Raw genomic sequence first — 24,620 nt, 5'->3', positions numbered from 1 at the left:
GCCAGGGTGGCACAGGGTGGCATCAGGGGGGCACCCATGGGCACCGGAATGGGGGAAAACGTGGAATTGGGGGGTCAGGGTGGCACAGGGTGGCACAGGGGGCACCGGAATGGGGGAAAACGGGGAATTGGGGGTCAGGGTGGCATCAGGGTGGCACAGGGGGCATCCATGGGCACCGGAATGGGGGAAAACGGGGAACTGGGGGGTCAGGGTGGCATCAGGGTGGCACAGGGGGCACCCATGGGCACCGGAATGGGGGAAAACGGGGAACTGGGGGGTCAGGGTGGCACGGGATGGCATCAGTGGGCAACGAAATGGGGGAAAACGGGGAATTGGGGGTCAGGGTGGCATCAGGGGGCACCGGAATGGGGGAAAACGGGGAACGGGGGGTCAGGGTGGCATCAGGGTGGCACAGGGGGCACCCATGGGCACCGGAATGGGGGAAAACGGGGAACTGGGGGCCAGGGTGGCAGCAGGGGGCACCGGAATGGGGAGAAAACGGGGAATTGGGGGGCCAGGGTGGCACCAGGGTGGCATCGGGGGCAGCCACGGGTGCCGATTTGGGGAATGTGGGGGGCCAGGGTGGCACCAGGGTGGCAGCGGGATGGCACCCACGAGCACCTGTGCCAGTGCCACATCCCGGGGGTGACGCCCTGGTGTCCCCCACGCCCTGGGCACGGACCCGGCTGTGCCAGGGCCACCCCGGTGCCACCCTGGTGGTGCCAGGGCCACCCCGGTGCCATCCCCGTGTGCCATCCCCGTGTGCCAGTGCCAGCCGGTGCCCTCTGTCCCCGGTGCTCGCCGGGTCCGGGGCCTTGGACCGCGATCGGTGCCACGCCCGTCGCTGATGGCACCGGGGCGGGGCGGTGCCACCCTCGAGTGTCCCGGTGCCACCCTCGAGTGTCCCCCCGAGGGGTGCCAGCCCCCCAGTGCCATCGGTGCCACCCTCGGGCGTGCCCCCAGTGTCCCCAGGGGTGCCAGCCCCTCGATGCCACCGGTGCCAGCCCCGCGTGTCCCAGTGCCACCCCTCAGTGTCCCCAGGGGTGCCAGGCACCCAGTGCCACCCTCACCCCTCCCGCGTGTCCCCGCAGGGTGTGCCAGCCCCCAGATGCCATCTCAGTGCCACCCCCACATGTCCTCAGGGGTGCCAGCCCCCAGATGCCATCACTGCCATCCCCACGTGTCCCCAGGAGTGCCAGCGCCCCGATGCCACCCTCACCCCCCACCAGTGCCCCCAGGGGTTGCCAGGCCCCCGATGCCATCGGTGCCACCCCCACGTATCCCTCCAATGTCCCCCGGGGGTGCCAGGCCCCTGATGCCATCACTGCCACCCTCGGGTGTCCCCTCGTGGTGCCAGCCCCCCGCTGCCACCCTCACCCCCCACCAGTGTCGCCAGGGGTGCCCGCCCCCGATGCCACCCCTGCCCCCTCCAGGGTCCCCGATGCCACCCTCACCCCTCCCATGTGTCCCCGCAGGGGGTGCCAGCCCCCAGATGCCATCTCAGTGCCACCCCCACATGTCCCCAGGGGTGCCAGCCTCCCGATGCCCCCGGTGCCACCCTTGGGTGTCCTCGTCCCGCTGTTGGTGGCCTTGGGCACAGACAGGGGGGCACAGAAAGGGGCACAGAGCAGGGGGCACAGAGCAGGGGGGCACAGAAAGGGGCACAGAGCAGGGGGCACAGAGCAGGGGGTCCCGCCCTGGCACCTTTGCCCAGCCCGGCCCCGCCGTGGCACCCACGCCCGCCTGGCACCGTGCCCGGCCCCAACACACCAAGGGACACCAGGGGATGCCAGGGCACAACTTGGCACCTTTATTTGTCACCAACCGCCGGGGGGGGCACGGGGGGGCACAGGGGGTGACGGCCGGGCCCCCAGGGTGGCACAGGGTGGCACCAGGGTGGTACAGGGGGTGACAGGGTGGCACTGGTGTCCCCAGCGTGGCACAGCAGGTGACAGCCGGGTCCCCAGGGTGGCACTGGGGGGGTCAGGGCGTGGCCGTGGTGGCACCAGGGCGTGCCCAGGCTCAGGGGGTGCCCAGGTGTGCCCCCAGGTGTGCCCCCAGGTCGCCAGCGGGCTCAGGGGGTGCCCCCGGCTGTGCCCAGGTGCCCCCATGGGCTCAGGGGGTGCCCAGGTGTGTCCACAGGTGTGCCCAGCCGTGCCAGGCTCAGGCGGTGCCCGCTGCCCCCAGGTGTGCCAGGTGCTCAGGCGGTGCCCGCTGTGCCAGGCTCAGGGGGTGTTCCAGGTGATCCAGGTGTGCCTGTGTCAGTCGGTGCCCGGCTGTGCCCAGCTGTGCCCAGGTGTGCCAGGCTCAGGTGGTGTTCCAGGTGCCCAGGTGTTCCAGGTGCTCAGTCGGTGCCCGGCCATGCCCGGCTGTGCCCAGGTGTGCCAGGCTCAGGGGGTGCTCCAGGTGCCCAGGGGGTGCCCAGGTGTGCCGGTCTCGGTGCCCGGCCGTGCCCGGCCGTGCCCAGGTGTGCCCGGCTCAGGGGGTGCTCCAGGTGCTCAGGGGGTGCCCAGGTGTGCCGGTGTCAGTTGGTGCCCGGCCGTGCCCGGCCGTGCCCAGGTGTGCCAGGTGTGCCGGTCTCAGTTGGTGCCCGGCCGTGCCCAGGTGCCCAGGTGTGCCGGTGTCAGTTGGTGCCCGGCCTTGCCCAGGTGCCCAGGTGTGCTGGTCTCAGTTGGTGCCCGGCCGTGCCCGGCCGTGCCCAGGTGTGCCCGGCTCAGGGGGTGTTCCAGGTGCTCAGTTGGTGCCCGGCCGTGCCCAGGTGCCCAGGTGTGCCGGTGTCAGTCGGTGCCCGGCCGTGCCCAGGTGTGCCAGTCTCAGTTGGTGCCCGGCCGTGCCCGGCCGTGCCCGCGCCGGGCGAAGCGGAAGCTCTGCAGGGGGTTCCCGGAGCCGCGCGGCTGCCGCGGGACAGGAGAGGTCAGGGGGGGTTGGGATTTTTTGGGGGATTTTGGGGATTTTTTTGGGGGATTTTTGGGGGATTTTGGGGATTTTTTTGGGAATTTTGGGGATTTTTGGGGGATTTTTTTGGGGATTTTGGGGGATTTTTGGGGGATTTTGGGTGGTTCATGGGGATTTTGGGGGATTTTAGGAGGGTTTGGGGGGATTTTGGGGGGATTTTGGAGGATTTTGGGGGAATTTGGGGGAATTTTTGGAGGATTTGGGGTATTTTTGGGAGGATTTTGGGAGGATTTTGGGGGATTTTGGGGGATTTTTTTGAGGATTTGGGGGATTTTTGGGGGGGTTTGGAGGATTTTGGGGAATTTTGGGGGGGATTTTTGGAGGATTTTAGGGGATTTTTTTGGGATTTTGGGAGATTTCGGGGGGGGTTGGGGGATTTTGGGGGATTTTAGGGAGATTTTGGGGGATTTTTGGGTTTTTTTTTGGGGGGATTTGGGGGATTTTTGGAGGATTTTAGGGAGATTTTGGGGGATTTTTGGGCAATTTTGGGAGGGTTTGGGGGGTTTTTAGGGGGATTTTTGGGGCATTTTTGGAGGATTTTAGGGTTTTTTTGGGATTTTTGGTGATTTGGGGGAATTTTTGGGGAGGTTTGGGGATTTTTGGGGGGGTTTGGCGGATTTTGGGGGATTTTTTTGGGATTTTAGGGGATGTTTTGGGGATTTTGGGGATTTTTGGGCAATTTTGGGGGATTTTAGAGGGATTTTGGGAGGGGGTTGGGGGATTTTGGGGAGATTTTTGGGGGGATTTTTGGGATTTTTGGAGGATTTTGGGGGGGGGGTTTTAGGGAGATTTTGGGGGGATTTTGGGATGATTTTGGGAGATTTTGGGGATTTTCAGGGGGATTTTTGGGGGATTTTTGGGGGATTTTGAGGGGGATTTTGGGGGTTCGGGGTGATTTTTGGGGTTTGGGGGATTTTTGGGGTTCGGGGGATTTTGGAGGGATTTTGGGGAATTTGGGAGATTTTGGGGGGGATTTTGGGGAATTTGGGGGTTTGGGGTGATTTTTGGGGTTCGGGGTGGATTTTTGGGGGATTTTGGGGGGATTTTGAGGGGGATGTTGGGGGGATTTGGGGGAATTTGGAGGATTTTGGGATTTGGGGGTTCGGGGGGATTTTGAGGGGGATTTTTGGGGGATTTTGGGGAATTTGGGGGATTTTGGGGGGATTTTTGGGGTCCCTCACCTTGCTCCCCGCCCGTCGGGCCCCGCCCCCTCGGGGACATTTTCTCTTTTTGGGGTTGGGGTCGGCGACGCCGCGGAGGCTGGGGGGCACTGGGGGGCAAAACCGGGGTCAGGGCACCCCAAAAACACCCCTGAGCCCAAATGGACCCCAAAAACCCCAAACGTACCCCAAAGTTACCCCAAAACCAGCCCTGAACCCCAAAGTTACCCCAAAACCACCCCAAAACCCCAAATGGACCCCAAATGGACCCCAAATGGACCCCAAAACCACCCAAAACCCCAAATGGACCCCAAAACCACCCAAAACCCCAAACGTACCCCAAAACCACCCAAACCCCCAAATGGACCCCATTTCCACCCCAAAACCACCCAAAACCCCAAATGTACCCCAAACTCCCATTTTGTCCCAAAATTCCCATTTTCCCCATTTTGTGCCCGGTTTGTGCCCATTTTGTGCCCGTTTTTTCCCATTTCTCCCCAAATTTGGTCTTTGTGCCCATTTTGTTCCCATTTGTGCCCATTTTGTGCCCGTTTTTTCCCATTTCTCCCTGATTCGGTCTTTGTGCCCATTTTGTTCCCGTTTGTGCCCATTTCGTGCCCATTTCGTGCCCGGTTTGTGCCCATTTTGTGGCCGTTTTTTCCCATTTCTCCCCAAATTTGGTTTTGTGCCAATTTTTCCCCATTTTGTGCCAATTTTTCCCCATTTTGTGCCCATTTTTCCCCATTTTGTGCCCATCTGTGCCCATTTTTTCCCCCATTTTGTGCCAGTTTTTCCCCATTTTGTGCCCGTTTTCCCCCATTTTGTCCCCGTTTTTCCCCGTTTTTCCCCATTTGTGCCCGTCTGTGCCCGCTGTGTGCCCGTCTGTGCCCGCCGTGTGCCCGTTTCATGCCCGTGCGGGTACCCAGGTAGTCGGGCACGTGGCGCAGGTGCGGCTGCACGCTGGCCGGGTGCAGGGGCCGGTCGTGCCTCAGCGCCTGCAGGTCCCGCGGGTTGTCCTCAAAATACACCTGGAATTCATTAATTAATCATTAATTAATCATTAATTAATCCTTAATTAACCCTTAATTGATCATTAAACAATCATTAATTGGTCATTAATTAATTGTTCATCAAGGGGCAGGGCCCGGTCGTGCCTCAGCGCCTGCAGGTCCCGCGGGTTGTCCTCAAAATACACCTGCAACATTAATTAATTGTTCATTAATCATTAATTAATCATTAATTAACCCTTAATTGATCGTTAATTGGTCATTAATTAATTGTTCATCAAGGGGCAGGGCCCGGTCGTGCCTCAGCGCCTGCAGGTCCCGCGGGTTGTCCCCAAAACACACCTGGAATTCGTTAATTAATCGTTAATTAATCCTTAATTAACCCTTCATTAACCCTTAATTGATCGTTAATTGGTCATTAATTAATTGTTCATCAAGGGGCAGGGCCCGGTTGTGCCTCAGCGCCTGCAGGTCCCGCGGGTTGTCCTCAAAACACACCTGGAATTCGTTAATTAGCGCTTAATTAATCTGTAATTAATCCTTACTTAATTTTCACGCCAATTTTAGGGTTTTTTCTCCCCAATTTTGGGGTTTTTACCCAAATTTGGGGTTTTTTTCCCCAATTTTGGGTATTTCTCCCCATTTTTTGTTGTTTTTTTTTTCCCCAATTTTGTTGTTTTTTTCCCCAATTTTGTTGGTTTTTTCCCCATTTTTTGTTGTTTTTCCCAATTTTGCTGTTTTTCCCAATTTTGTTGTTTTTTCCCCAATTTTGGGAGTTTTTTTTCCCCATTTTGGGTGTTTTTTTCCCCATTTTTGGGTGTTTTTTACCCCAATTTTGTTGTTTTTTCCCCAATTTGGGTGTATTTTCCCCATTTTTGGTTGTTTCTCCCCATTTTTTGCTGTTTTTCCCAATTTTGCTGGTTTTTCCCCATTTTTTGGGTGTTTTTTCCCCATTTTTGGTTGTTTTCCCCCATTTTTTGCTGTTTTTCCCAATTTTGCTGGTTTTTCCCCATTTTTTGCTGTTTTTCCCAATTTTGTTGTTTTTTCCCCATTTTTGCTGTTTTTCCCAATTTTGCTGTTTTTTTCCCCATTTTTTGCTGTTTTTCCCAATTTTGCTGCTTTTTTCCCCACCCTGGGCCCTCTCTCACCTTGAGCTTCTCGCAGTTGAGCAGCTCCTGGCGCAGCTCCCGCAGCCGCGCCTCGCGCACGGCCTGCTTGGTGACGGCGCGCATGGCGTCCTGCTGGGGACACGGGGACACCATTGGGGACATTGGGACATTGGGGACATCACTGGGACATTGGGGACATTGGGCCAGGCCTGCTTGGTGACGGCGCGCATGGCGTCCTGCTGGGGACATGGGGACACCATTGGGGACATGGGGACATGGGGACATCACTGGGGACATCATTGGGGACATTGGGGACATCACTGGGGACATTGGGGACATTGGGGACATCATTGGGACATTGGGGACATTGGGGACATCACAGGGACATTGGGGACATCACAGGGACATTGGGACATTGGGCCAGGCCCTGCTTGGTGACGGCACGCATGGCGTCCTGCTGGGGACATTGGGGACATCGTTGGGGACATTGGGGACATCACTGGGGACATTGGGGACATTGGGCCAGGCCTGCTTGGTGACGGCGCGCATGGCGTCCTGGGGACATGGGGACATTGGGGACACCATTGGGGACATCACTGGGACATTGGGGACATTGGGACATTGGGACATTGGGCCAGGCCTGCTTGGTGACGGCACGCATGGCGTCCTGGGGACATTGGGGACATTGGGGACATCACTGGGACATTGGGGACATTGGGGACATTGGGCCAGGCCTGCTTGGTGACGGCGCACATGGCGTCCTGCTGGGGACATTGGGGACATTGGGGACATCGTTGGGGACATTGGGGACATCATTGGGGACATCATTGGGGACATTGGGACATTGGGACATTGGGGACATTGGGAACATTGGGGACATTGGGACAGGCCTGCTTGGTGACGGCACGCATGGCGTCCTGCTGGGGACATGGGGACACCATTGGGGACATCATTGGGGACATGGGGACATCACTGGGGACATTGGGGACATTGGGGACATTGGGGACATCACAGGGACATTGGGACATTGGGCCAGGCCTGCTTGGTGACGGCGCGCATGGCGTCCTGCTGGGGACATTGGGGACATCACTGGGACATTGGGGACATCATTGGGGACATCATTGGGGACATGGGGACACCATTGGGGACATTGGGGACATTGGGGACATCACTGGGGACATTGGGGACATTGGGGACATTGGGCCAGGCCTGCTTGGTGACGGCACGCATGGCGTCCTGGGGACAGCATTGGGGACACCATTGGGGACATTGGGGACAGCATGGGGACATTGGGGACATCACAGGGACATTGGGGACATTGGGGACATTGGGCCAGGCCTGCTTGGTGACGGCACGCATGGCGTCCTGGGGACATGGGGACACCATTGGGGACACTGGGGACATTGGGGACATTGGGGACATCACAGGGACATTGGGGACATTGGGACATTGGGGACACCATTGGGGACATTGGGGACATCACTGGGACATTGGGGACATTGGGGACATCACAGGGACATTGGGGACATTGGGGACATTGGGACATTGGGCCAGGCCTGCTTGGTGACGGCGCACATGGCGTCCTGGGGACACGGGGACATTGGGGACATCATTGGGGACATTGGGGACACCATTGGGGACATTGGGGACATCATTGGGGACATTGGGGACATTGGGGACATTGGGACATCACAGGGACATTGGGGACATCACAGGGACATTGGGGACATTGGGGACATTGGGCCAGGCCTGCTTGGTGACGGCGCACATGGCGTCCTGGGGACAGCATTGGGGACATTGGGGACATGGGGACATTGGGGACATCATTGGGACATTGGGGACATTGGGGACATTGGGGACATTGGGACATTGGGACATTGGGGACATCACTGGGACATTGGGGACATTGGGGACATTGGGGACAGCATTGGGACATTGGGGACATCACAGGGGACATGGGGACATTGGGGACATCACAGGGGACATGGGGACACCATTGGGGACATTGGGACATTGGGCCAGGCCTGCTTGGTGACGGCGCGCATGGCGTCCTGCTGGGGACATCACTGGGGACATTGGGGACATCGTTGGGGACATCACAGGGATATGGCAATGTCATTGGGGACACCAGGACACCCCCATGGCATCCTCAGGAGGGGACACCAGCCCCCCCACTGTCCCCTCTGTCCCCCCGGTGTCCCCGGTGTCCCCACTGTCCCCCTGGTGTCCCCTCAGTGTCCCCTCTGTCCCCCCGGTGTCCCCGGTGTCCCCCCGCTATCCCCCCGCTGTCCCCTCTGTCCCCCCGGTGTCCCCGGTGTCCCCCCGCTATCCCCCGCTGTCCCCTCTGTCCCCCCGGTGTCCCCGGTGTCCCCCCGCTATCCCCCGCTGTCCCCTCTGTCCCCCCGGTGTCCCCGGTGTCCCCACTGTCCCCGCTGTCCCCCCTCTGTCCCCCCTCTGTCCCCGCTGTCCCCCCGCTGTCCCCCCGGTGTCCCCTCTGTCCCCCCTCTGTCCCCCCCGCTGTCCCCCCGGTGTCCCCGGTGTCCCCACTGTCCCCTCTGTCCCCCCAGTGTCCTCGCTGTCCCCTCTGTCCCCCCGGTGTCCCCTCTGTCCCCCCTCTGTCCCCACTGTCCCCTCTGTCCCCCCCGCTGTCCCCGCGGTGTCCCCGGTGTCCCCACCCTGCAGCGGTACCGCAGCGTCTCGATCTCCTCCATGCGGAACTCGTAGGGCTGCAGCAGGGACTGCCCGTCCTCTGGGGACAGCGCGGTGTCACCAACGTCACCTCCGTGTCCCCAGACCCCCTCGGTGTCCCCTCGGTGTCCCCACGGCCACCCCGGTGTCCCCAAACCCCCCTGTGGAACTCACACGGCTGCAGCAGGGACTGCCCGTCCTCTGGGGACAGCGCGGTGTCACCAACGTCACCTCCGTGTCCCCAGACCCCCTCGGTGTCCCCTCGGTGTCCCCACAGCCACCCCGGTGTCCCCAAACCCCCCTGTGGAACTCACACGGCTGCAGCAGGGACTGCCCGTCCTCTGGGGACACCGCGGTGTCACCAACGTCACCTCCGTGTCCCCACAGCCACCCCGGTGTCCCCACAGCCACCCCGGTGTCCCCAAACCCCCTCAGTGTCCCCACAGCCACCCCAGTGTCCCCTCAGTGTACCCAAACCCCCCCGTGTCCCCAAGCCCGCTCCAGTGTCCCCAAACTCCCCTCCAGTGTCCCCAACCCCCCCAGTGTACCCAAGCCCCCCCCACTGTCCCCAAACTCCCCTCAGTGTCCCCAAAGCCACCCCAGTGTCCCCAAGCCCCCCCCAATGTCCCCAAACCCCCCTCCAGTATCCCCTCAGTGTCCCCAAACCCCCCCCAGTGTCCCCTCAGTGTCCCCCCAGTGTCCCCAAAGCCCCCAAAATGTCCCCAAACTCTCCCCCAGTGTCCCCTCAGTGTCCCCCCAGTGTCCCCCCAGTGTCCCCAAACCCCCCTCCAGTATCCACCCAGTGTCCCCAACCCCCCCAGTGTCCCCAAACCCCCCTCCAGTGTCCCCCAACCCCCCCAGTGGCCCCCCACTGTCCCCAAACTCCCTCCAGTGTCCCCAAACCCCCCCAGTGTCCCCAAACTCCCCCGGTGTCCCCAAACTCCCCTCCAGTGTCCCCCCAGTGTCCCCAAACCCCCCCCAGTGTCCCCAACCCCCCCCCAGTGTCCCCAAACCCCCCCCAGTGTCCCCAGACCTCCCCGGTGTCCCCCCGGTGTCCCCAAACTCCCCCCAGTGTCCCCAAACCCCCCCAGTGTCCCCAGACCCCCCCGGTGTCCCCCCGGTGTCCCCAGGTGCCACCTGCTGCCAGCGCGTCCTCGATGCGCCGCAGCCCCTCGAGCTCGTCGGGCAGTGCCAGCGTCAGCGCCGTGCCAGGGCTGTCCCCGCGCGCCGTCCTGGGGACAGGGACACCTGGGGACACTGCGGGGACACCTGGGGACACCTGGGACACCCTGGGGACACCCTGGGACACCCTGGGGACACTGCAGGGACACCCCTGGGGACTCGACACCCTGGGACAGGGACACCCTGGGGACACTGCGGGGACACCTGGGACACCCTGGGGACACCTGGGACACCTGGGGACACCCCTGGGGACACCTGGGACAGGGACACCCTGGGGACTCCTGGGACAGGGACACCCCTGGGGACACCTGGGACACCCTGGGGACACCTGGGACACCTGGGACACCTGGGGACACCTGGGGACACCTGGGACACCTGGGACACCCTGGGGACACCTGGGACACCTGGGACACCCTGGGGACACCTGGGACACCTGGGACACCTGGGGACACCTGGGACACCTGGGACACCCTGGGGACACCTGGGACACCTGGGGACACCTGGGGACACCTGGGACACCTGGGACACCCTGGGGACACCTGGGACACCTGGGACACCTGGGGACACCTGGGACACCTGGGACACCCTGGGGACACCTGGGACACCTGGGACAGGGGACACCTGGGACACCTGGGGACACCCCTTGGGACACTGCAGGGACACCTGGGACAGGGACACCTGGGACACCCTGGGGACACCCTGGGGACACCTGGGACACCCCTGGGACAGGGACACCTGGGGACACCTGGGACACCTGGGGACACCTGGGACACTCTGGGGACACCTGGGACACCCCTGGGACAGGGACACCCTGGGGACACCTGGGACACCTGGGACAGGGACACCGGGACGATGGGGACAGGGACGTTAAGGACCTTGGGGACACCCTGGGGACACTGTGGTGACACAGGTGACCCCACTGTCACAGGTGGGCAGCACAGGTGACACAGTGACACAGATGACACAGGTGACACACAGGTGACAGGTGACACAGTGACACAGATGACACAGGTGACACACAGGTGACAGGTGACACAGGTGACAAGGTGACAGGTGACACAGAGGTGACACAGGTGACACAGGTGACACACGTGACAGGTGACACACAGGTGACACAGAGGTGACACACAGGTGACACAGGTGGCACACAGGTGACACACAGGTGACACACAGGGTGACACAGATGACACAGTGACACAGAGGTGACACAGAGGTGACACACAGGTGACACACAGGTGACACAGAGGTGACACACAGGTGACACAGGTGGCACACAGGTGACACACAGGTGACACACAGGGTGACACAGATGACACAGTGACACAGAGGTGACACAGAGGTGACACAGAGGTGACACACAGGTGACACAGAGGTGACACAGAGGTGACAGAGGTGACAGAGGTGACACAGGTGACACACAGGTGACACACAGGTGACAGGTGACAAGGTGACAGGTGACAGGTGACACAGTGACACACCTGCCCACGCGGTGGATGTAGGTCTCCACCGAGTTGGGGACATCGAAGTTGATGACGGCGGCGACGTTCTGGAAATCGATGCCACGAGAGACCCCGAACTCGGGGTCCTGGGGACACTGCGGGGGCTGTCCCCTCCTGCCACCCTTCCTGGGGGGACATGGGGACACTCAGGGACACGGGGACAATCAGGGACACTCAGGGACACTGCGGGGACTGTCCCCTCCTGCCACCCTTCCTGGGGACACGGGGACAATCAGGGACACTGCGGGGGCTGTCCCCTCCTGCCACCCTTCCTGGGGGGACACGGGGACACTCAGGGACACTGCGGGGACTGTCCCCTCCTGCCACCCTTCCTGGGGGGACACGGGGACACTCAGGGACACTGCGGGGACTGTCCCCTCCTGCCACCCTTCCTGGGGACACGGGGACAATCAGGGACACTCAGGGACACTGCGGGGACTGTCCCCTCCTGCCACCCTTCCTGAGGGGACACAGGGACACTCAGGGACAATCAGGGACACTGCGGGGGACTGTCCCCTCCTGCCACCCTTCCTGGGGACACGGGGACAATCAGGGACATGGGGACAGTCAGGGACACTCAGGGACACTCAGGGACACTGCGGGGACTGTCCCCTCCTGCCACCCTTCCTGGGGACACGGGGACAATCAGGGACATGGGGACACTGTGGGGGCTGTCCCCAGTGCCACCCTGCTGTCCCCAGCGTTCCCAAGCTGACCTGGCTGTCCCCAGTGTCCCCAGTGCCACCCCAGTGTCCCCAATGTCCCCAGGCTGACCTGGCCGTGTCCCCAGTGCCACCCCGGTGTCCCCAGTGTCCCCAGTGTCCCCAGTGCCACCCCAGTGTCCCCGGTGTCCCCAGGCTGACCTGGCCGTGTCCCCAGTGCCACCCCCGGTGTCCCCAGGCTGACCTGGCCGTGTCCCCAGTGTCCCCGGTGTCCCCAGGCTGACCTGGCCGTGTCCCCAATGTCCCCAGGCTGACCTGGCCGTGTCCCCCCCGCGCCAGGCGGTGCCGCGGGGGCTCTGCCGGCCCCTCCTCGTCGGTGGCCACGATGAAATCGTAGAGACCGCGGTTGAACTGCGCGATGACGTGGCACCTGGGGGGACAGCGACAGGGACAGGGACAGGGACATCAGCAGTGGCACCTGGGGGGACAGGGACATTGCAGTGCCACCTGGGGGGACAGGGACAGGGACAGGGACATTGCAGTGGCACCTGCAGGGACACTGCAGTGGCACCTGGGGGGACAGGGACAGGGACATTGCAGTGCCACCTGCAGGGACATTGCAGTGGCACCTGGGGGGACAGGGACAGGGACAGGGACATTGCAGTGCCACCTGCAGGGACATTGCAGTGGCACCTGTGGGGACAGGGACAGGGACAGGGACATTGCAGTGCCACCTGTGGGGACAGGGACATTGCAGTGCCACCTGTAGGGACAGGGACACTGCAGTGGCACCTGGGGGGACAGGGACATTGCAGTGCCACCTGCAGGGACACTGCAGTGGCACCTGGGGGGACAGGGACATTGCAGTGCCACCTGCAGGGACACTGCAGTGGCACCTGGGGGGACAAGGACAGGGACAGGGACATCAGCGGTGGCACCTGCGGGGACAGGGACAGGGACATTGCAGTGCCACCTGCAGGGACACTACAGTGGCACCTGTGGGGACAGGGACAGGGACATTGCAGTGCCACCTGCAGGGACACTACAGTGGCACCTGTGGGGACAGGGACAGGGACATTGCAGTGCCACCTGGGACAGGGACATTGCAGTGGCACCTGCAGGGACAGGGACACTGCAGTGGCACCTGGGGGGACAGGGACAGGGACATTGCAGTGGCACCTGCAGGGACAGGGACACTGCAGTGGCACCTGGGGGGACAGGGACAGGGACATTGCAGTGCCACCTGCAGGGACACTGCAGTGGCACCTGGGGGGACAGGGACATTGCAGTGCCACCTGCAGGGACACTGCAGTGGCACCTGGGGGGACAGGGACATTGCAGTGCCACCTGCAGGGACACTGCAGTGGCACCTGGGGGGACAGGGACAGGGACAGGGACATCAGCAGTGGCACCTGTGGGGACAGGGACAGGGACATTGCAGTGCCACCTGCAGGGACACTGCAGTGGCACCTGTGGGGACAGGGACAGGGACATTGCAGTGCCACCTGGGACAGGGACAGGGACATCAGCAGTGGCACTGGTGGGGACAGGGACAGGGACATGTCAGTGCTACCTGGGACAGGGACAGGGATTGAGGGCACAAGCGGGAATTCCCATAAACCCCACCCCATAAATCCCACCAGCACTCACCGGGATCTCACAGGCAGCTGAGGATTGAGGACTCAAATGGGAATTGCCATAAACCCCATAAATCCCATCCCATAAATCCCACCCCATAAACCCCATCCCATTATTTCAGCTCAGGAATCAATGGGATCAGGTAAAACCGCAAGGATTTAGGACTCAAACGGGAATTCCCATAAACCCCATCCCATAAACCCCACCAGCACTCACCGGGATCTCACAGGCAGCCGCAGGTTGAGAGCGCAAACGGGAATTGCCATAAATCTCAACCCATAAATCCCATCCCATTATCTCCTCTCAGAAACCACAAGGATCAGGTGAAAACCCAGGAATTTAGGACTCAAACGGGAATTCCCATAAACCCCATCCCATAAACCCCACCAGCACTCACCGGGATCTCACAGGCAGCCACAGGTTCAGGGCACAAACGGGAATTGCCATAAATCTCAACCCATAAATCCCATCCCATTATCTCCTCTCAGAAACCACAAGGATCAGGTGAAAACCCAGGAATTTAGGACTCAAACGGGAATTCCCATAAACCCCATCCCATAAATCCCACCAGGACTCACCGGGATCTCACAGGCAGCCACAGCTTGAGGACTCAAAATGGGAATTGCCATAAACCCCATAAATCCCACCCCATAAACCCCACCCCATTATTTCAGCTCCAAAGTCAATGGGATCAGGTGAAAACCCAGGGATTTAGGACTCAAACGGGAATTCCCATAAACCCCACCCCATAAATCCCACCAGCACTCACCGGGATCTCACAGGCAGCCACAGCTTGAGGACTCAAAATGGGAGTTGCCATAAACCCCCTAAATCCCACCCCATTATTTCAGCTCAGAAATCAAAGGGATCAGGTGAAAACCGCAGGGATTCAGGAGCCAAACGGGAATTCCCATAAACCCCACCCCATTATTTCAGCTCCAAAGTCAATGGGATCAGGTGAAAATCCAGGGATTCAGGAGCCAAAGGGGAATTCCCATAAACCCCATCCCATAAACCCCACCAGCACTCACCAGGATCTCACAGCCAGCCACAGCTTGAGGGCACAAACGGGAATTGCCATAAACCCCATAAATCCCATCCGATAAACCCCACCCGATTTCCACTCCGCAGTCAATGGGATCAGGTGAAAATCCAGGGATTCAGGACCCAAACGGGAATTCCCATAAACCCCAACCCATAAATCCCACCAGCACTCACCAAGATCTCACAGGCAGCCACAGCTTGAGGACTCAAAATGGGAATTGCCATAAACCCCATAAATCCCACCCCATAAACCCCACCCCATTATTTCAGCTCCAAAATCAATGGGACCAGGTAAAAATCCAGGGATTTAGGACTCAAACGGGAATTCCCATAAACCCCAGCCCACAAACCCCACCAGGACTCACCGGGATCTCACAGCCAGCCACAGGTTCAGGGCACAAACGGGAATTCCCATAAACCCCACCCGATTTCCACTCCACAATCAATGGGATCAGGTGAAAATCCAGGGATTTAGGACTCAAAATAAAATTCCCATAAACCCCATCCCATAAATCCCACCAGCACTCACCGGGATCTCACAGGCAGCCACAGCTTGAGGGCACAAACGGGAATTCCCATAAACCCCATAAATCCCATCCCATAAACCCCACCCCAAAGTGGGATTTATCCCATCGATTTTTCAGCTCCAAAATCGATGGGATCAGGTGAAAAAAAATCCAGGGATTTAGGAGCCAAACAGGAATTCCCGTAAACCCCACCCCGTTATTTCAGCTCCGCAATCAATGGGACCAGGTGAAAATCCAGGGATTTAGGACCCAAAGGGGAATTCCCATAAACCCCATCCCATAAATCCCACCAGGACTCACCAGGATCTCACAGCCAGCCACAGCTTGAGGGCACAAACGGGAATTCCCATAAACCCCACCCCATTATTTCAGCTCCGCAATCAACGGGACCAGGTGAAACCACAGGGATTCAGGACCCAGACGGGAATTCCCACAACCCCAGCGACCCCAGAGAGCCCAAAGGACAAAGTCCCCGTGTCGCTCACCGGGACCTGGCGGGCAGCTGGGGGTTGAGGGCGCAGGCGGCGATGCCGAACTGCTCCAGGAAGAGCTTGAGGCGGAAGGCGCGGGCCAGGCTGCCCGCGAAGAGCAGCGCCCCACGGGAATTCCCACAGATCCCACCCCGTAAACCCATCCCTGAAACCTCACCCTGTAAATCCCACCCCATAAATCCCATCCCTGAAACCTCACCCTATAAATCCCATCCCATAAATCCCATCCCTGAAACCTCACCCTATAAATCCCACCCCATAAACCCCACCAGGACTCACCGGGATCTCACAGGCAGCCGCAGGTTGAGAGCGCAAACGGGAATTGCCATAAATCTCAACCCATAAATCCCATCCTATTATCTCCTCTCAGAAACCACAAGGATCAGGTGAAAACCCAGGAATTCAGGAGCCAAACAGGAATTCCCATAAACCCCATCCCATAAATCCCACCAGCACTCACCGGGATCTCACAGCCAGCCACAGCTTGAGGGCACAAACAGGAATTCCCACCCCATAAACCCCACCCGATTTCCACTCCGCAATCAATGGGACCAGGTGAAAACCCAGGGATTTAGGACTCAAACGGGAATTCCCATAAACCCCACCCCATTATTTCAGCTCAAAAATCAAAGGGATCAGGTGAAAACCCAGGGATTTAGGACTCAAACAGGAATTCCCACAAATCCCACCCCATAAACCCATCCCTGAAACCTCACCCCATAAACCCCATCCCATAAATCCCACCAGGACTCACCGGGATCTCACAGGCAGCCGCAGGTTCAGGGCACAAACGGGAATTGCCATAAACCCCATAAATCCCATCCCATAAACCCCACCCCAAAGTGGGATTTATCCCATCGATTTTTCAGCTCCAAAATCGATGGGATCAGGTGAAAAAAAATCCAGGGATTTAGGAGCCAAACAGGAATTCCCATAAACCCCACCCCATTATTTCAGCTCCGCAATCAATGGGACCAGGTGAAAATCCAGGGATTTAGGACTCAAATGGGAATTCCCATAAACCCCATCCCATAAACCCCACCAGCACTCACTGGGATCTCACAGGCAGCCGCAGGTTCAGGGCACAAACGGGAATTCCCATAAACCCCACCCAATTTCCACTCCGCAATCAATGGGACCAGGTGAAAATCCAGGGATTTAGGACTCAAATGGGAATTCCCATAAACCTCACCCCATTATTTCAGCTCAAAAATCAAAGGGATAAGGTGAAAACCCAGGGATTTAGGACCCAAACGGGAATTCCCACAAATCCCACCCCGTAAACCCATCCCTGAAACCTCACCCTATAAATCCCATCCCATAAATCCCATCCCTGAAACCTCACCCCGTAAACCCCACCAGGACTCACCGGGATCTCACAGGCAGCCGCAGGTTCAGGGCACAAACGGGAATTCCCATAAATCTCAACCCATAAATCCCATCCCATTATCTCCCCTCAGAAATCAATGGGACCAGGTGAAAATCCAGGGATTCAGGACTCAAACGGGAATTCCCATAAACCCCACCCCACAAACCCCACCAGGACTCACCGGGATCTCACAGGCAGCCACAGCTTGAGAGCGCAAACGGGAATTCCCACCCCATAAACCCCACCCGATTTCCACTCCGCAATCAACGGGACCAGGTGAAAACCCAGGGATTCAGGACTCAAACGGGAATTCCCATAAACCCCATCCCATAAATCCCACCAGCACTCACCGGGATCTCACAGCCAGCCAGAGGTTCAGGGCACAAATGGGAATTCCCATAAACCCCACCCCATTATTTCAGCTCCGCAATCAATGGGACCAGGTGAAAATCCAGGGATTCAGGACCCAAACGGGAATTCCCACAACCCCAGCGACCCCAGAGAGCCCAAAGGACAAAGTCGCCGTGTCGCTCACCGGGACCTGGCGGGCAGCTGGGGGTTGAGGGCGCAGGCGGCGATGCCGAACTGCTCCAGGAAGAGCTTGAGGCGGAAGGCGCGGGCCAGGCTGCCCGTGAAGAGCAGCGCGCGGCCCCGCAGCAGCCGCAGCTTCAGCAGCGCCGCCAGCAGCAGGAACTTGTCCTCCTCGGAGCCACAGCGCAGCTGGAACTGCTGCAGCTGCGCACGGCCCGGCAGGCGCGGCTCGGGGGGCACCACCTGCACCTGGGGTACAGATCTGGGGTGAAAATCCCAAAATTGGGAACTGGGGAACTGCTGGGGATGGGCACGGCCCGGCAGGCGCGGCTCGGGGGGCACCACCTGCACCTGGGAAACAGATCTGGGGTGAAAATCCCAAAATTTGGGATTGGGGAACTGCTGGAGATGGGGCTCGGGCGGGACAACCTGCACCTGGGAAAGGGGTTTGGGGTGAAAATCCCAATATTGGGAACTAGGAACTGCTGGGGATGGGCACGGCCTGGCAGGCACGGCTCGGGGGGCACCACCTGCACCTGGGGAACAGATCTGGGGTGAAAATCCCAAAATTGGGAACTGGGGAACTGCTGCAGGGAGAGAATCTGCACCTGGGATTGGGGTTTGGGGTGAAAATCCCAAAATTGGGAACTGGGGAACTGCTGGGGATGGGCACGGCCCGGCAGGCGCGGCTCGGGGGGCACCACCTGCACCTGGGATTGGGGTTTGGGGTGAAAATCCCAAAATTGGGCACTGGGGAACTGTTGGAGATGGGGCTCGGGGGGCACCACCTGCACCTGGGGAACAGATCTGGGGTGAAAATCCCAAAACTGGGAACTAGGGAACTGCTGCAGGGAGAGAATCTGCACCTGGAATTGGGGTTTGGGGTGAAAATCCCAAAATTTGGGATTGGGGAACTGCTGCAGGGGGAGAATCTGCAGCTGGAATTGGGGTTTGGGGTGAAAATCCCAAAATTTGGGACTGGGAAACTGCTGAAGAAAGGGAATCTGCAGCTGGAAATTGGGATTTGGGGTGAAAATCCCAAAATTGGGGATTGAGGGACCTGCACCTGGATAAAGGATTTGGGGTCAGGGATGGGAAATGGGGATCGGTGTTCTCCATCTCTGTGCTCACTGTGGAACCCCCAAACCTCAGTGCAGCCCCCCAAAATCCCCCAAAAAGCCCCAAAATCCCCCCCAAAATCCCAAAAAAAGCCCCAAAATCCCCCCAAAACCCCAAATTTCTCACGGGGTTGTGCAGCACCAGCTCCTGCAGCGCCTCCAGCTCGGGGTTCAGCGTGGCCGACACCAGCAGGGTCTGGTAGATCTTGGGCAGGTGGCTGGGGGGGCACCCCAAAACCTCTCAGGGAACCCCAAAAGCTTACAGACCCCAAAATCTCAGTGCACCCTCAATTCTCAGTGCACCCCAAAATCTTACAGACCCCAAAACCTCTCAGGGAACACCAAAACCTCAAAGACCCCAAAACCTCAGTGCACCCAAAACCTCTCAGGGAACTCCAAAACCTCAGTGCCCCCAAAATCTCTCAGGGAACCCCAAAACCTCTCAGGGAACACCAAAACCTCAAAGATCCCAAAACCTCTCAGAGAACCCCAAAAACTCTCAGTGTACCCCAAACCTCTCAGGGAACCCCAAAACCTTACAGTGCCCCAAAAAATCTTACAGACCCCAAACCCTCAAGTGCCCCCAAAACCTCTCAGGGAACCCCAAAATCTTACAGACCCCAAAACCTCAGTGCACCCTCAATTCTCAGTGCACCCTGAAATCTTACAGACGCCTCAAAACTCTCAGGGAACCCCAAAACCTCTCAGGGAACCCCAAAACCTCAAAGACCCCAAAACCCTCAGTGCCCCCAGCACCTCTCAGAACCCCAAAACCTCAGTGCCCCCAAAACCTCTCAGGGAACCCCAAAATCTTACAGACCCCCCCCAAACCTCTCAGGGAACCCCAAAATCTCCCAGAGAACCCCAAAACCTCTCTGTGTACCCCAAACCTCTCAGGGAACCCCAAACCCTCAGTACCTCCCTCCCTGTCCCTGTGTCCCCCCATGTCCCCTCCCTGTCCCCCTCAGTGTCCCCTCAATGTCCCCCCATGTCCCCAGGTGTCCCCCCAGTGTCCCCCCGTGTCCCCTGGGTGTCCCCCAGGTGTCCCCTGGGTGTCCTCGGTGTCCCCTCCCTGTCCCCCAGTGTCCCCCCATGTCCCCTGGGTGTCCCTTGGTGTCCCCCCCCCCGCCTCCCCCGGTGTCCCTCAGTGTCCCCTGGGTGTCCCTCGGTGTCCCTGCATTGTCCCCCAGTGTCCCCTCCCATTGTCACCCACACTGTCCCCCCTGAGTGTCCCCTGGGTGTCCCCTCCCTGTCCCTGTTCAGTGTCCCCTGAGCGTCCCTTCCCTGTCCCCCAGTGTCTCCCAGTGTCCCCCCATGTCCCCAGGTGTCTCCAGGTGTCCCCCATGTCCCCTGGGTGTCCCTCAGCGTCCCCTCCCTGTCCCCCCATGTTCCCTGAGTGTCCCCTCCCTGTCCCCCAGTGTCTCAGTGTCCCCCCATGTCCCCTGGGTGTCCCTCTGTGTCCCCTCCCAGTCCCCCCCAGTATCCCTGCACTGTCTCCCAGTGTCCCCCCATGTCCCCTGGGTGTCCCTTGGTGTCCCCTCCTATCCCCGGGTGTCCCCTGGGTGTCCCCTCCCTGTCCCCCCGTGTCCCCTGGGTGTCCCTTGGTGTCCCCTCCTTGTCCCCCAGTGTCCCCTCAGTGTCCCTGCATTGTCCCCCAGTGTCGCCTCCCATTGTCACCTGCACTGTCCCCCCCATGGGTGTCCCCTCCCTATCCCATGGGTGTCCCCCGGGTGTCCCCTCCCTGTCCCCGGGTGTCCCCTGGGTGTCCCCTTGGTGTCCCCCTGTTGTCCCCTCCCTGTCCCCGGGTGTCCCCTCCCTGTCCCCGGGTGTCCCGGGGGTGTCCCCTCCCTGTCCCCCCGTGTCCCCTGGGTGTCCCTTGGTGTCCCCTCCCAGTCCCCCCTGTTGTCCCTTCCCTGTCCCTGGGTGTCCCCCGGGTGTCCCCCGCGTGTCCTCTCCCTGTCCCCGGGTGTCCCCTCCCTGTCCCCCCGTGTCCCCGGGTGTCCCCTCCCTGTCCCCGGGTGTCCCCCGCGTGTCCCCTCCCTGTCCCCGCGTGTCCCCTCCCTGTCCCCGCGTGTCCCCTCCCTGTCCCCGGGTGTCCCCTCCCTATCCCATGGGTGTCCCCCGGGTGTCCCCTCCCTGTCCCCTGGGTGTCCCCTGGGTGTCCCCCTGTTGTCCCCTCCGTGTCCCCGCGTGTCCCCACCAGAGCAGGGCCCGGATGTCGTCTCCGAAGCCGAAGGAGAGCAGCAGATCGGCCTCGTCCAGCACCAGCAGCTCCAGGCACGGCCGCAGCGCCAGGCTGTGCCCGGCCACGTGTGCCAGGACACGGCCCGGCGTGCCCACCACCACGTCCGGCTGCTCCATCAGCACCGGCCTGGGGACACTGAGGGGTCAGGGACACCGAGGGGACACCGAGGGGACACCGAGGGGACAGCCAGGGGACAGCCAGGGGGCAGCCAGGGAAGGGCAGCGCCAGGCTGTGCCCGGCCACGTGTGCCAGGACACGGCCCGGCGTGCCCACCACCACCATCAGCACCAGCCTGGGGACACCGAGGGTCAGGGGGGATCGGGGACACCGAGGGGACACCCAGGGAGGGGTCAGGGACATGGAGGGGACATCCAGGACATTGAGGGGACATGGGGAGGGTCAGGGGGGCTCGGGGACACCGAGGGGACACCGAGGGGACACTGGGGAGGGTCAGGGGGGCTCGGGGACACCGAGGGGACACCGAGGGGACACTGGGCAGGGTCAGGGGGGCTCGGGGACACCGAGGGGACACTGGGGAGGGTCAGGGGGGCTCGGGGACATGGAGGGGACACCGAGGGGACACTGGGCAGGGTCAGGGGGGCTCGGGGACACCGAGGGGACACTGGGGAGGGTCAGGGGGGCTCGGGGACACCGAGGGGACACCGAGGGGACACTGGGGAGGATCAGGGGGGCTCGGGGACACTGAGGGGACACTGGGCAGGGTCAGGGGGCTCGGGGGTCACGGGGGGCGACTGACCGCTGGTCAGCGAGGTCCGAGTGGCCGCAGAGCTCGGCCACGCGCAGGCGGCGGGCGCAGAAGGCGGCCAGGCGGCGCAGGGTGTGCCCCACCTGCCGTGCCAGCTCCGCTGAGGGCACCAGCACCAGCGCCCGCACGGCCTGCGGCACCGCCGGGGACGCCTGCGGGGACACGGGGACATCGGGGTCACGGGGACATCAGGGTCACCAGGGACATGGGGAAAACCGGGGTCACCAGGGACATGGGGACATCGGGGTCACCGGGGACACGGCCACACCGGGGTCACCGGGGGCACGGGGACATCGGGGTCACCAGGGACACCGGGGTCACCGGGGACAGAGGGACACCGGGGTCACCGGGGTCACGGGGACATCGGGGTCACCAGGGACACGGGGACACCGCTGGTGCCAGCCCTGGGGACACCGGGGTCACCAGGGACACGGGGACACTGGTGGTGCCAGCCCTGGGGACACCAGGGTCATCAGGGGCACGGGGACATCGCTGTTGCCAGGCCAAGGGACAGTGGGGTCACCGGGGGCACGGGGACACCGCTGGTGCCAGCCCTGGGGACACTGGGGACACCAGTGCCCCCGTGCTCCCGTGCCCTCACCTCCTTGATGCCCAGCAGTTTGTGCAGCAGGGGCAGCCCCCGTGCCCCCCATGCCCCCAGTGCCCCCCATGCCCCGTGCCCTCACCTCCTTGATGCCCAGCAGTTTGTGCAGCAGGGGCAGCCCCTGTGCCCCCCATGCCCCCCATGCCCCCCGTGCCCCCCGTGCCCCCCGTGCCCTCACCTCCTTGATGCCCAGCAGTTTGTGCAGCAGGGGCAGCCCCAGTGCCCCCCGTGCCCCCCATGCCCCCCGTGCCCCGTGCCCCCTGCCCTCACCTCCTTGATGCCCAGCAGTTTGTGCAGCAGGGGCAGCCCCATGCCCCCCGTGCCCCCCAGTGCCCCCCGTGCCCCCTGCCCTCACCTCCTTGATGCCCAGCAGTTTGTGCAGCAGGGGCAGCCCCATGCCCCCCAGTGCCCCCCGTGCCCCCTGCCCTCACCTCCTTGATGCCCAGCAGTTTGTGCAGCAGGGGCAGCCCCTGTGCCCCCCGTGCCCCCCGTGCCCCCCGTGCCCCGTGCCCTCATGCCCTCACCTCCTTGATGCCCAGCAGTTTGTGCAGCAGGGGCAGCCCCGTGCCCCCCGTGCCCCGTGCCCCCCATGCCCCCCGTGCCCCCCGTGCCCCCGTGCCCTCACCTCCTTGATGCCCAGCAGTTTGTGCAGCAGGGGCAGGCCGTACGCCCCCGTTTTGCCCGAGCCCGTCCTGGCCCGGGCCAGCACGTCCCTGCCCTCCAGTGCCAGCGGGATGGCACGGGCCCGGATGGCCGTGGGCACCGCCCAGCCCAGCTCGGCCACCGCCTGCGGGGACACGCGGCGGGCTCACCGAGGGGACAGCCCCGGTGCCACCAGCAACGGGGACAGCCTCAGTGCCACCCGAGGGGACAGCCCCAGTGCCACCACCCGCGGGGACAGCCCCAGTGCCACCCACACCCATGGGGACAGCCCCAGTGCCACCACCCATGGGGACAGCCCCCAGTGCCACCCACACCCATGGGGACAGCCACCACCCATGGGGACAGCCCCAGTGCCACCCACACCCATGGGGACAGCCCCAGTGCCACCAACCGTGGGGACAGCCCCGGTGCCACCAGCCAAGGGGACAGCCCCAGTGCCACCCCACGGGGACAGCCACCAACCGTGGGGACAGTCCCCAGTGCCACCCCACCCCATGGGGACAGCCCCAGTGCCACCCATGGGGACAGCCACCACCCATGGGGACAGCCCCAGTGCCACCCATGGGGACAGCCACCACCCATGGGGACAGCCCCAGTGCCACCCCATGGGGACAGCCCCAGTGCCACCCGTGGGGACAGCCCCAGTGCCACCCGTGGGGACAGCCACCACCCATGGGGACAGCCCCAGTGCCACCCACCATGGGGACAGCCCCAGTGCCACCCGTGGGGACAGCCCCAGTGCCACCAAACCCCATGGGGACAGCCACCACCCGTGGGGACAGCCCCAGTGCCACCCCAGTGTCCCCAGTGCCACCTCACCCCATGGGCACAGTCCCCAGTGCCACCCCATGGGGACAGCCCCCAGTGCCACTCCACACCCCCAGTGCCACCCCACACCCATGAGGACATCCCCCAGTGCCACCCCAGTGTCCCCAGTGCCACCCCACGGGGACAGTCCCCAGTGCCACCCCAGTGTCCCCACCCAGGGGACTCCAGTGTCCCCTCAGGCCCCCACCCCCGAAAGGACCCCAAAGTCCCCAAAGGAGCCCCAAAGTCCCCATGTCCCCAATGTCCCCTTCCCTCAGAGCGACCCCAAAAGGACCCCACCCCTGAAGGGACCCCAATGTCCCCTGAGGGACCCCAAATTCCGCCCCCGCTCCCTCCCCTCAGAGAGACCGCACATCCCTCACGAGTCCCCGGCCACCGCTGCCCTCCAACCCCCCGCTCCCGGAGCCCCGCTCGCCCTTCCCGGAGCCCCGCTCGCCCCTCCCGGCGCCCCGCTCACCCTCAGCAGCCGCCCGTCCAGCCCCATGTGCTCGAAGCCCTTCTCCTCCACCTCTGCCGCCATCTTGCCTCCTCCTC

At 61.7% G+C, this 24,620-nt stretch overlaps 1 protein-coding gene and 1 long non-coding RNA gene across 2 annotated transcripts; one reads left to right on the top strand and one right to left on the bottom strand.

Moving 5' to 3' along the window:
- Positions 1–2,541: 2,541 nt before the first annotated feature.
- On the top strand, positions 2,542–2,887 carry LOC128820197 (uncharacterized). The gene is made up of 3 exons (XR_008440858.1): positions 2,542–2,612; positions 2,672–2,704; positions 2,812–2,887. It is a non-coding gene; the product is annotated as an uncharacterized LOC128820197 (long non-coding RNA).
- Positions 2,774–24,617, bottom strand: DDX56 (DEAD-box helicase 56). The gene is made up of 14 exons (XM_054000790.1): positions 24,544–24,617; positions 23,221–23,382; positions 21,983–22,143; positions 21,181–21,351; positions 19,108–19,198; positions 17,867–18,111; positions 12,578–12,692; positions 11,580–11,722; positions 10,057–10,151; positions 8,907–8,980; positions 6,271–6,360; positions 5,038–5,143; positions 4,137–4,225; positions 2,774–2,894 (listed from the first exon to the last, which is right to left on the bottom strand). The coding sequence occupies exons 1-14, from the start codon at positions 24,604–24,606 to the stop codon at positions 2,814–2,816; spliced, it is 1,686 nt and encodes a 561-aa protein (XP_053856765.1). The 5' UTR covers positions 24,607–24,617; the 3' UTR covers positions 2,774–2,813.
- Positions 24,618–24,620: the final 3 nt, after the last annotated feature.

The sequence above is a fragment of the Vidua macroura genome, chromosome 28 (genome assembly GCF_024509145.1).
Source record: "Vidua macroura isolate BioBank_ID:100142 chromosome 28, ASM2450914v1, whole genome shotgun sequence".
Classification (NCBI taxonomy): Eukaryota; Metazoa; Chordata; class Aves; order Passeriformes; family Viduidae; genus Vidua; species Vidua macroura.
This window is presented reverse-complemented; position numbering and strand designations above follow the sequence as displayed.

Excerpts from the sequence above, each read along its gene's own strand:
- DDX56 (XM_054000790.1), bottom strand. The coding sequence starts at position 24,606 with ATGGCGGCAGAGGTGGAGGAGAAGGGCTTCGAGCACATGGGGCTGGAC. Across the intron at positions 22,144-23,220 it reads AACTGCTGGGCATCAAGGAG|GCGTCCCCGGCGGTGCCGCA; the intron begins GTGAGGGCACGG and ends GTGTCCCCGCAG. Across the intron at positions 11,723-12,577 it reads CGCGGGGGGGACACGGCCAG|GGTGGCAGGAGGGGACAGCC; the intron begins GTCAGCCTGGGG and ends CCCCCCAGGAAG.